The following is a 12635-nucleotide window of genomic DNA, read 5'->3' on the forward strand; positions in this document are numbered from 1 at the left end:
CCCAGAGTCATCCGCGACTGGACCTAATGGTCAGGGGTCCCTTTACCTTTACCTTACAGCTGTCTCTATAAACCATGCCTCCTGTGAATGAAAAACGAAGGTGAATAAAGAAAGCCTGTTTGATCTTGACAATTTCCACATCTAATTGATACACATATTCTACATCTTTATTATAGTATTTTCTGTATACTGTATATACTTACAGTATTTTATAGAACATATTTTCAAATGGATACATCCACTAAAATTAAAGATGTCACTTGTGCTTACACAATGATTGTCTAGAACTGAAGGTTTCCTGGTGCCGTTCTACTGACACACTGTTCAGATAATCCTGCACAGAAAGTTGTTTCTACTGATTTATGGAACTTAGCAGCACTGGTGAAAACGTGGCTACTAAGCAAAGACAACACCACAGAAGCTTTTCTAAATCTTTTGAATAATCGTTGACAAGCATGGGGGCTTGTTTTTTTGGCAAAAGTCAGGTAGCCACAGTCTGTTGTATTGACATGGGTATGTGTGCATTGTTAGCAGGAAAAAATAATAATGTACCGGTAAGCAGTAATGGTCATGTCTAAGGACTGATTCATATGTTGTTGTTGTTGTTGTTTTCTTGCTTGCTTGCTTGCTTGCTTGCTTGCTTGCTTGCTTATTTTCCCCAAACCTGGCAGCCTTCTCCAACCTTCAGATCTTTTGGACTACAGTTCCCATCAGCGCCACCCAACATGGCTGATGGGAATTGTAATCCAAAACATTGGGCTGGCATCAAGTTAGCGAAGGCTGAATTATGCTTTACTGTGACGTGTGAACTGTTTCTTTGTACCCAGACCTACCTATTAACATGTGCAAAAAAGGGGCTAGTTATTTTACAAAACTATCTACATCAGCTTTCATATCATATCTCTCAGTTTGCTGCCCTTTAGAGGTGTCTATACTGTAATCTGCTATTTAAGGCAGAACCCTAGGGAAGGGCCCTGGCAATATCTTGTCATGTCTAGAATTAGTCCCCCCCCCCCCAAAAAAAACACCTTGCTTTTTAAACTAAGTAAGCTGTAGTACACAGCACATTAATTATAGGCCATGTCCCAGAGTAATCAATGCTTCCAACAGTAATAAGATGAGTGATTACTTATCACCTCAACTTCTACTCAACATGCACCTCCTCAGCATTTCTTCCCCTCCCTTACCCTCCCCAATTTCCTTCTGAATTTCCTTTGGTCCTTTGTGTTGTTGCTTAGCAGTGAAAAATGATCTGATAGAGATACCTCTGTGTCTTCAAAGCAGGAACTGTTTCAGTTAGAAGAGAAAACATTGATTTAAAAGATGCCTGGAAGTGCTTACTGGATAAGGACTCAAAGGATAATAATTTCACTCCATGCAGACGGAAGCTGTCTTAATAGCTCTGTGTTTAAAAATAGATTATTCTGGAGAAGTGAGCAGTTTGTACATAAAGAAGTAATCGAAAGGAGGTATGATGCTTAGGTCTTGAAATAACTATAATTGTATTGTTTAACAGTTTCTATCCCCTCTCCCTTTTTTTAAGGTGGACTAAATGTCTTCAGATGATGTTTCACTAATGGCTTGACATCTGTGGTCTGGACAGCAATCGTCATTATGGAGAATACAGATGGTATGGATACAGAATTTAACCTTAATTGAGAGGCAAAAACTTTATACTGTTGATTGCTAAACGATTAAAGAACTCATGCTTTTTGAATTAGACTTTAAAAAATGTTCAGGCCCTGGTTTTGAATACTCACCCAATCTCTGTTCAAAATCTTTTAAGTGCAAAGGGAAAACAGAGTTGTTGCAGGAGGGGTCTGCTTCTGGACCTTATGCCTGCAGAGAGAAGCTGATGGCCTTTCCCCCTAAAAATAAAAGGTAAAGGACTCCTGGATGGTTAAGTCCAGTCAAAGGCGACTATGGGGTGCTTGTTAACTATGTACATGTTAACTATGGGGTGCGGTGCGCTTTTCAGGCCGAGGGAGTCAGAATTTGTCCACAGAAAAGTTTTCTAGGTCATGTGGCCAGCATGACTAAATCACTCTGGACCGTGACGAGTGCCAGAGCACACAGAAATGCCGTTTACCTTCCTGCAGTAGCACTACCTATTTATCTACTTGCATTGGTATGCTTTGAACTCCTAGGTTGGCAAAATCTGGGACAGAGCAACAGGAGCTCACCCCGTCATGCGGATTCAAACCACTGACCTTCTGATCGGCAAACCCAAGAGGCTCAGTGGTTTAGACCACAGCACCACCCCCTAAAAATAAGAAGAAGCAGGAGAAGTATTTCAGTACTTTGGGGCTTAGGGATAACTTCCTCCATTGGAGAGAGGCCTTTGCTCAGTGGGAGAGTGCATGTTTTGCAAACATGTTCCCAACTGCAACCCCAGACATTTATGGTTATGAAGACAGGTAGCAGGGCTGAAAAAGACCTCTGCCACAGATATTGGAGAGCTATTGCACTTCAGAGCAGGCAGAACTGGCCTACATGGTCCTGTACTCTTAAGGCCAAAATACATGCCATGTTATTCAAATCATTTGGTGCCAAGGGTCAACTTTCCTTGAACTGTGAACAGCAAGTTAAGGAGTCCCAATTCAGACCCAGACAGTGGTGGGGTCAAAGGATAAAAAGCCTTCCTTACACACCACAGTCCTGACTGTCGTTGCTGACTACCATGGAAGACCAAACGATGTCAATAATGTCACATCTTGTTTGCCCCTGAATCAGTATACGGTTGCCTGAGATAACATGTATTCGGGCCACTCCTCACTTTTTGCTCATGGGTCTTACACACCTAAGCAAGAAAAGTAAAGTGAGCCATTAGGTCATTGAGCAGGAGTTGCGCTTCGAGTGCCACTCAAGAAGATAACTGCTTTTCCTGATTCCTTTCTGTCTGGTTTTGTGCAAAAGCACCAAGCTCTTAGCATGGGAACAAGCTGTCTTGTGTGCAGACAGAGGCATTTTTAAATATATATTTAAGTGAGATCAAGGCTGACTCCCAGGAACCAATCTGTTCAGTTTGCTCTTTTTCCGGATCAACCTTGTATGCATGTCTTTAAGCATTTGACATGGTTTGAAAGCCAGTGTGAATATATTAGTGATGCTGAGTGTAATGGTAAAGGTTTCTTATACATTAGGATCATGCAGATTTTAAAGCAAATATTCTGTGTGGATTGCAAAAGCTGTCATTTACATAATTACCAAGTAGAGTGATTATTTAGCAAATTCTTGATGACTTTCGGTGGTACAATTACATGATTCAGCCCCTGAAAACAAGATTATACATTTTGCCCATTCCTCTTCGGGACTATATATCTAAGCTGACTGTACAGAGATGTCTCAGATGACAAATTGCAAGCTATGTCCCCCCCCCTTTTGCCTTTTGGATAGAGGCTAACTGCACAGTGATTTAGTGAAACTGCCTTGCAGTTGTGCCTGGAGCTACAGCCAGCATTTCAATAAAAAATTGGGGGGGGGGGGAGAGAGAGAATTATGCATGCTGGTATAGGCTGGTTTTCAGCAATACTGCAGTGGCTCTATGCTGTTGCAGCCTTAGAGACAGCTGGGAGAGGGTTTGGGGAAGTCCACAGGGACTTCACCGTAGAATATTGGGCCTTCCTTATCTGGCATTCATCTGTTTCTTTCATATCCTTTATTCACAAGTCCTCATCCTAATGATAGAGGGTTATGCTGATGAAACACAGCGAATGGGAAACGGGCACAAAGCATTTCCATATAGTTACTGTGATGTGCTCTGGAAGAGATGGGCACAGGGCTAAAAGAAGTCCTCTTCCCTCCCCCCCCCCCGGGTCCTTAGTATGTACATTATGCTATGCAGAACTGGATGCTTGTGAGTGGAGCTCCTTGGGCACTAGGACCCCGGGTCAGAAAGTGGCTGAGTCTGTGGGACTCTGTGTTATGACCTGACCAGATGGCAAGCCAGAAAAGGAGGAACATAGGAAGCTGCATTATTATTATTATTATTATTATTATTATTATTATTATTATTATTATTTTAATCTCTTTTTATTCGGTTTTTATAGATACATCTTCACATCGTACAAACAATACAACGTAATTCTATTGTTCTGTTACATTAAATATACTCATAGGAAAGAATACAGTATTATCATAATCAAAATAAAATATTCACTCAGATTCATTTTGATCTTTCCGTCAAATAATAATATAAGAAAAGAACTTATTTACATATATTCAGACATCGAGCTTTCTTGATATTATAGCTGTAGATTATTCCACTGTTTTAATTTTTTGATTTTACGTCGGCAGATGCATGGGCTTCCAAACCAGAAGATAAAGATCCACCCCAAAGCCCCTATTCTCTTGAAACACCCTATGGCTTCCACTTAGATCTTGACTTCCTGAAGTACGTAGATGACATCGAGAAAGGAAATACTATCAAGAGGATTCCTATTCACAGGAAGGCAAAGCACCCAAAATTCAGCACGCTGCCTCGCAATTTCAGCCTTCCAGAAAATGGATCACGGGCCTACTCCTCAGCCCCAAACAAGAGCTTCCTTACGCAGAGGAAGGCCTCCCTAGGGGCAGAGGAAAGTAGCCCTGTTGTCACATCGACTGACTCATTGCCCTTAGCCACCCGTCCAAATGAGCCAAGCTACAGACAAAAGGCCCCTTTAATAGAGACTGTCAAGCAAGATGCTGCGCACCTTGAAGAGGAGACTGGCAACTGTAGAGGGAGGCCTCAGCTTTTGAGGGCATCCAGTATGCCTGCCACGCTGCCACCAAGCCAGGATTCAGAAGTAGAAACGCAGCCAGAAGCTTTTCCACCGTTGACATTCCTTCAGTCTTCTGATGGGGAAGGCTTGGAATTTGATTTTGGTCCTGTAAGGGGACCACTGGATTCAGATTGGTCCAAGGGATCTCCTGAAAATCTGAAAAATGTAAAGGAGCAAATCAGTCAGGCCGTCCAGGATACTGAGAAGCTTACGAGGCAACAGGAAGAAGCTAAGCTTGTGCTAGACCAGGGACAACCAGAGCTTACAAATGAGAGAATACAACCCAGTGCTTCATGGCAAAGCCAGCATTTAGTATCTCAGGAACTGCATGCAGTTGCTGAGAGCGGAGAAGAGGAATGTGATGCAACGGAGACAGATGTTTGTCGGCCATCCATCCAAAGTGAATTGACCACTTTCAGAGCCTTGGAATACAGCCCTGAGAGCCAGACCCAGGAAGACATAGAACTCAACATAACTGAGACTGTTACAGCAGGACTACAGGAGGCGGATGAAGTTACAAGCCCTGGCATTGGAGAGATGAAAGGAAACGTAAACCTCAAGCCTTTGCTCTCTGAAGAACCTAGCAAGATAACAGCCTTAAAGCAGCATATTGCTATTCTGGAGGAACAGCTGAACAACAAGACAGAAGAACTTGAGCAGATTCGAGTAGTTTTGAAGCAGCAGGATAAGGAAATCAAGGCCAAGGAGAGAAGCATTGAAATGTTGGCAAATTCCAAAGCTCAACTGGAAGAGAAACTCTGTGGGGAGAGTACCAAAGAAATTACGCAGTGCAAGCAGGACAAAATTGCCCTCCAGTACCATGATGCTGCTGTGAATACCGAACTGGCAGCTAAGGAGGCATCAGACAAAGGGGTTAATGGAAGCATCACTGTGCCTATGGAATCAATAGGGTGTGATGCCTGTGAAATTGATAATAAGAATATGACGATAAAGGAAGGGCATAGGAAGCTGTTCCATGTCCACCATGAGATGACAAGTGTTGATGTTGGAGAAAAAGACCGTCCATCTTTCCAGAGACAGAAAGAAATGAAACAGGAAAATGATAGTTCCCCTCTCGAGCTAAGTTACAATGAACTGAAGATTGATGAACACATTGATAATGACAACTACCAGAAGGGAGTGTGCAACTATGGCACACAGTTCTCTGCTGCTAGTGAAGAAAGCTGCTCAGGTGTTGAAGTGGTTGGCTCAAAGGCAGGAGGAAATGAAGGCCTTTTTGAAGAAGATTTTAAGCAGGAGCTGAATGAGGAGGAAACCCGCCCAGAACCAAAGAATTCACCTGCAGATCCCATTGTAGGCCAATACGTTAAAAAAATCCAGGATCTGTTGCAAGAGCAGTGGACATGCCTAGAACACGGGTACCCAGAACTCGCCAGCGCCATTAAGCAGCCTGCCTCAAAGCTCAGCTCCATCCAGAACCAGCTTGTTAATTCCTTGAACTTGCTGCTCTCTGCCTACTCAACACAAACGCCGACAGACAAGGAGAATTCCAACACACAGTATCATCAGTTGGGTAAATAATATTGGCAAAGCCAGTCTTTCCTTTCCACTTACTTTGCAGCTAGTCAGGAATATCACCTGAGATATTTTGAATGAAATAAACATGTTTGCTGCTTCAAAATAATAATAAAAATGTTCATTTTACAAAAACCAACAAGGGAAACTAAAAAAATATTCTTGTGACATTTCCATGTTGTTGAAAAGCACTATTTTTCAGTGAAACTAATGTAAACAGAACTTAATGTGGCAGTTAAGGAAATATGAAAGTTTAGAAACCAAATGCATTTTTTATGTCTTAAAAATATAATCCAACATCACTTAAATGCATGGCATCATATTAATACAACCGATTTCATAGTGATAGTAAGAGATACTGGGTATGGACAGGCTTGGATGACATCATCTCAACTGATGAACAGGGATGGCTGGAATAGCTACAATCTAGCTCCATGTTGCTCATAAGAAGGTGCATAGGGCTTCTATGAATAGAGTCAAGCAGTTTTTTCAGCCCAAACCCAGAATGGCAAATATTCACGTTGCTGTATCAACATAGTTCCCCCCCCCCAATTTCTCTGCCACTCACACTACTTACTGAGGGTGGGGAAAACCAGGGATGAACCTCTTTGTAGAATTTATCAGCCATTTATATGATATGTGCTGTGGTGGAGGAAAAAGTTGCCATTGCTATGGCACAGCTGCAACTGGTCAGCTCTGTCATAAGGTAAGTGCCATTAATGTCACCTGTCCTCTTTCAACAACCTCAGTTCCTCATTCCGTGAAGACTTTTATTCCCACATTAGCTATAGGGAACTCTTAGACACAACTATTTTGAGCCATTTCACAATTTATAAAACTGCTAACACATTTGCAAAGCTAAGAAGGGTCCAGTATGGTTTCATATTGGATGGGAGACCCATGTGTTGAGATTCCTGCAATGCAGGGAGCTGGACCAGATAACCCCTTGATATATCTTCCAGCTCTATGATTCTGTGATTCTATCCTGTGATCAGAAGAGTAGCACAAAGTATGCCCACCAGAATGTTTTGGGATTCATTCAGTTTCTAGGGCCAAACCAACCTAACAGACTAATCCAAGCTATCAATCTTTTGAAACTACCCATTACAGTTGTGCCTTCTTCAAAATGCACAGCACTTGTTTCCATTCAAGTGGAAAACATTAAATCCACCCTCAATCCTCTCTTTTTATGTCATGGAAGCAGTGGAGTCCTATGTTCACTGAATCCCAAGCTACCCAAGTTGATGACATTTAAGCTGGACCAGTTCAGCTAGCTCAGACTGGAAGTCTCATTGGAGGGTGGAGTCAGAAGGTATGCCAACCATACAGTAGACACTGATATTGCAAAGTGTCTCAGGGTTGCCATTCCATATACTGCAACCACAAACTGATGACAACCGTATCTGGGCAAACACTGATACCAATGAGTCAAATCAGTGATACAGTAGCTGGTGATTGACATATAAAAGCTTTATATTTAAACAGCAGCAGTATCAACAGAGCAGGGTCATCATTGGCCTCCATTTTAAGTCTCCTGAGGCAACTGAGCCATCTGCTATTCTCCACACTGTCTTCATCTTCCCTTTGTCTTGTTTTCCTCTGAACATTACATTTCATAATGAGTTGAACACCACTGACATATAACTTGGGCCCAGGCAATGTCAGAAACCTAATGGGAATGTCCTCCGCAAACACCAACAAGGACCCCAAGGTGGTTGAGAAAAAGTCCTATCCACTTCTACAAATTCCTGTCGCCCTCTTGCATAGCGAAGGAGAGCTGACATAGCCCCATTCTTTTGCTCCATCCTTCACATTATTCTATCACGTTCCCTTAACTCCACTGACGGTCAATTCCATCTTCACACTCAACAAGATAGAAGCACCAACAAAATAGCTGTAGGGGGCTGGGGAAGAAGGGGCTGGGTCTTTGTAATGATGAATAAATGAATGTTATTGCAGTTATGCATGTGACATTGCTCAGTGTTGGGCCTTAAAGCTGGGTTGAGGGATCTGTGTCTGCAACTCCCATAATGCCTGACTATTGACCATGCTGATGGAAACTGGCATCCAACAACATCTAGGGACCAACCACTGGTGTGTGTCCCCCCCTTCCCCAACTAGGGTAGGGTAGGTAAGTCTATGAAGCTATCAAACAGAAGAACTACCAGACAAGATAGGCCTCTTAAAAACAGCCACGTTGTGAACCGCTTTTGAGTTTTTGTTTTTACAATCAAGCAGTGTATAAATTTTACTATATTAGCTACAGCCACTGCTGTAGGAGTTGAGAGGTGTTGGGATCAGCCGTTCAATAGATAGGGGGACTTATTTACCATGTTCAGTTTGTTAAAGGTATGTGATATAGTTAAGTAGGACAACTCTATTGCAACATTTCTGATGTTCTGTGTTTTCAATATTTGTATTAGAAATTTCTCCAAGCACAAGCCTTAAATCTATAATGAAAAAGAAAGACACTGGTTTCCATGCAGGAGGTAACGGCACCAAAAAGAACCTTCAGTTTGTTGGGGTAAATGGTGGGTAAGCATCAATGGAAGAAGCAAAACTGCCTTGTCATTTGTAATGCTACTTTTTAAATGTATGCCAAAAGAAAAGATTGATGCATTAAACACAGACTCACTTAATTCCTTCTCCATTCTGATGTTGGCGAGATTGCTGCAAAAAGCTGGAGGAAGCATTAAGACGTAGGTCGTTAGCTGAAGTATTGAACAGTACTGCACTAATATAAACCTAAGCTGAAAATCACCGCAAACCTCACAAAAGGAATGGTAACCTTACCACTGAGTGAGTAGGCTAGGAAACAGACATGAGCAATGACACCAAAGCAGGAAATCATTGGAACTAGCTTGCAATTTGGAGTTCTCTCTTATTTCTGTAGAAAGAACGAAACAATCTGAACTTAGATATTTTTCCACTCTCTTTTACAAATAGTTTTTTTTTTAAAAAAATGCCAGTGAACCTTTTATTCAAAAGACTGCAGCTTCCCATTACTAGAATGTTGCTTGCCACACAGTCTTAAATAACTACTGCCATGGTTGGCTGTGTATGAAGGCACTGTGCTCATTTAAGCTTCCATATACCTGGCAACCCCACAGCCCTTGGCTTCTGGTGCAGAAGGCAAGTTGGTGTTAAGAAAGATTCATCAACTTTGCCCACCTTCCCCTGTAAACCAGATCCTCTGCCATGTGCCTAGCGCATCTCTCCTCACCAGTTCCAAATCCAAGTGGACTGGCTGCTTGCTGTGGTTGCTTGTAAACTCGCAGAGACATGACAGAAATCATGTAGGAAACCGGACATTTGTAGCTGTAGATTAATGCTGCAATCGCTTGCAACTTCCTTGAAAGGTGGAATATGGGAATCAAAGGTAGCTTGTGGCCATGTGTTTAAATACATTAATTTATTTGCAAAAACTTATATACTGTACTACCATATTTTTTTTAAAAAAGGTGAACAGCTCAATATCAATGATACGACATTCATACAATAAATGCAAATATATCACAAATCATTAAAACAGATTATTAGCATGTCTACATGTTGCTATCAGTCCATGTGCACATGGACATCTTTACCTGCCCAAACTTCCCTACAAATATTACAATACTTGTTTGGTGTCTGGGCCCTGTATATTTCATAGTCTATCCTCCCCATCTCAGGACAAAATCTTGAGAGTGAGGACTAACACCTTTTCTTCCCTAAGCAACCCTTAGAAGTGATTTAATAAACAGTCACCTTTGTCTTCTAAGTGCTTTGATATATAGGTGGTTACTTTATACTTTGAAAATGCACTAATGCTAGTAAAATGTTTAAGGTCTAGATAGCAGAAAATGTATTTGAATAAAATGAGAAAGCAGTGCAATTCATAATTCATCATTAAGGGGATGGTCCCCAATCTGTAGTACTAACAGAATACCTAGCTGAACCTTAGCAAACCCACTGGCTTGTTTTTTGACATAATAGCCATGCAACAACCTCCAACACAACCTTTGACCACTTATAACAGTCTCACCAGCCAGGTACAGATAGAGATGAGTGAATCTTTAATTTTGATTTCTTTCAGTTTCTCATTTTTCCAGTCTTAAGGGACAGTTCTCCACATTTCTGCATCAGTGTGCAATTAAAAACAATAGTAAACCAGCATTTTGTTGTGTATTTCTCCCAATATACAATTTTGGTATACAATTTCCCCTAATATAAGGCATTTTTGGTGTGCTGTTTTCAGTAATATAAATATTTTCATGTGCTTTCCCAAATATATGCATTTTTGTACACATCTAGTTGGAGAACTGAATAACAAAATTCAAAGAAGCACAAATTTGGTAGATAGCTGCATTTTGATTTGTGTGTGTACGGTATTGTTTATAGAGGTGGAAATGACGTATTTTTTGCATTAAAATGTGAGCAACACTAAATATATCCCTCATCCCTAGGTACAGTGGCTATCTGCTTCCAGTTCTGTCCAGGAGCTGTTGTGGCTGCTTTAACTGTTATTTCACAGCTGCTGGGCGATGTGGAAGCAGGGATTCAAATGTGTTGGAGCTTAGCAGAGAGTGAAAAGGTTGGGGAGCTCACAGTAGAGCTCAAGTTTGTGGATCATTCCCTGAATTAGGGACAATGCTTTCCAAAACAGTGTAAAGTAGAATTCAGATATATGCTCCTAATTGTAATGGAAGCAATAAACATGTGTGTCATAGCTGGGGACATAAATCAGAAAGCTAAGAGTTGTTAAGATACCAATATTGCTTTGGTATTGGTTCTAAATATTAGTCTTGCAGTGAGGAAGATGTCAATGATATGTGCATGGTTGTCATGTACAATTGTCCGCCACGTTCTTCCCTTGGCATCAATGCCTATAATCCCCATTCTGGAAATTATGCAATGTCACCTCAATGTCACCTTTATGGCACAGAGCCATAAAAGTATTATTATGAATGAGCCACATCATAGTAGTTAGAAAGCAAGCAATAATACTGTTATTGAAACCACCACTCCTACAAGAGGCCAATTCCTTTTGAATTTGAAAAAAAAACTTGCAGGCTTCTGAGATTATTTATGTCCCAGTGCATAAAAATAAAAATCCATGGCTCGCACAGCCTGGGATTTCAAATTTAAGAGGGTTTTGGGCCTAGGGCCCACCAATTTTGCTTATAGCTCTCTGGTTCTCGGACAGAAGGAACGCTGAATAATGCCTGCTGTCCTCACCCAGTTACGAAACTACATCCAGTGAAGATTCAAGTTGCGAAGAAAGCTCCTCAGAAGGGAATTCAGATAGTGAGGCTGAGAGAAAGTGTGGCAGTGATGAGCATAGATGGTGTGAAGATGGCAATGAAAGTGAACAAAGAGCTTCTGGAACTGCCCATTACACAAGGAAAGAAGACCCAGAAGAGCAAGAGGGAACCACGCGACCAAGCACACAGCACAAGGCAGACAGGTAATGAAGCGGTTATTGTTATTTATTTAGAGCATTTGTACCCCACTTTTCAGCTTTAAAAGCTCCCAGAGTGGCTTACATGGAATCAATTCACAGCCCCTACCTGCAAGTTTAAAATATATATTTTAAAAAATGGCGCACAAGCACACACAGACAGGATGGGAAGAGGGAAAATCAAACTCTGGTCCTAATTCTTAATGCTTTTATAATGACCAGCTGGCACAGTTTAGGGGTAGGAGGTGCCTGATGCAGCTGGTGTTTCAGCAAAGCTGCTGGAACGTTATGTGAATATGTACAATTCCTGCAGACAACCAGTCGTGGTTTCTGTTCCATTCTGCTTTCAGGTGTAATAATATATTTGAGAGAAACAATAATAAAATGCAAGTTATTATGAGCTATAAGGCATTTGAATTAACACTGAAGACAAGGTATTACTATGATTATTCATTTATGAATCATTTTCTGCTTGTTTTTCAAAGTGATTTACAAACATAACAAAACAAAGAAACCCAGCTAAAATTAAGTTTTAAAACCAAAACAACCACTACAAAGTATAGGTTTAAAAGCAACACAAAATCTTCACCTAAGGGAGCTGCAAGAGCTTGTTGAAACAAAATTGCCATCAATTGTTTCCAGAAAGTACAAATAATGGACCCCTGACGTATGTCGACAGGGACACAGTTGAACACAAGGGGCAGGCACACAGGAGGCTCTGCTCTCGGGAGGCTCTGCTCTGAGTTACAGTGGAGTGGGTTTCTGGTAATTCGGAGACTTGAAAGAGAAACACTAATGCGAAACACAGCAACCTTTTGGGTATATAAGAAACGGTAGTTTTTCAAGTAACCTGTATTTATTACATTTATATCCCACCTTTCCTGGTGGGTGTATCA

At 41.3% G+C, this 12635-nt stretch overlaps 1 protein-coding gene across 3 annotated transcripts in view; it reads left to right on the forward strand.

The window, feature by feature from the left end:
• KANK4 (KN motif and ankyrin repeat domains 4) overlaps window positions 1-12635 on the forward strand; it is a 42708-nt gene that overhangs the window by 13660 nt on the left and 16413 nt on the right. For all 3 annotated transcript variants that reach the window (XR_004693037.2, XM_035122516.2, XM_035122515.2), the window contains exons 2-5: window positions 1544-1630; window positions 4297-6297; window positions 8723-8834; window positions 11521-11745. Coding sequence is in view for 2 of the 3 variants with exons in the window: in XM_035122516.2 (XP_034978407.2) it covers window positions 1615-1630; window positions 4297-6297; window positions 8723-8834; window positions 11521-11745 (2354 nt within the window). In the remaining variant the exon portion in view is untranslated. The remainder of the gene's footprint in view (window positions 1-1543; window positions 1631-4296; window positions 6298-8722; window positions 8835-11520; window positions 11746-12635) is intronic.

Source organism: Zootoca vivipara, chromosome 7, assembly GCF_963506605.1.
Source record: "Zootoca vivipara chromosome 7, rZooViv1.1, whole genome shotgun sequence".
In the NCBI taxonomy this organism is placed as follows: Eukaryota; Metazoa; Chordata; class Lepidosauria; order Squamata; family Lacertidae; genus Zootoca; species Zootoca vivipara.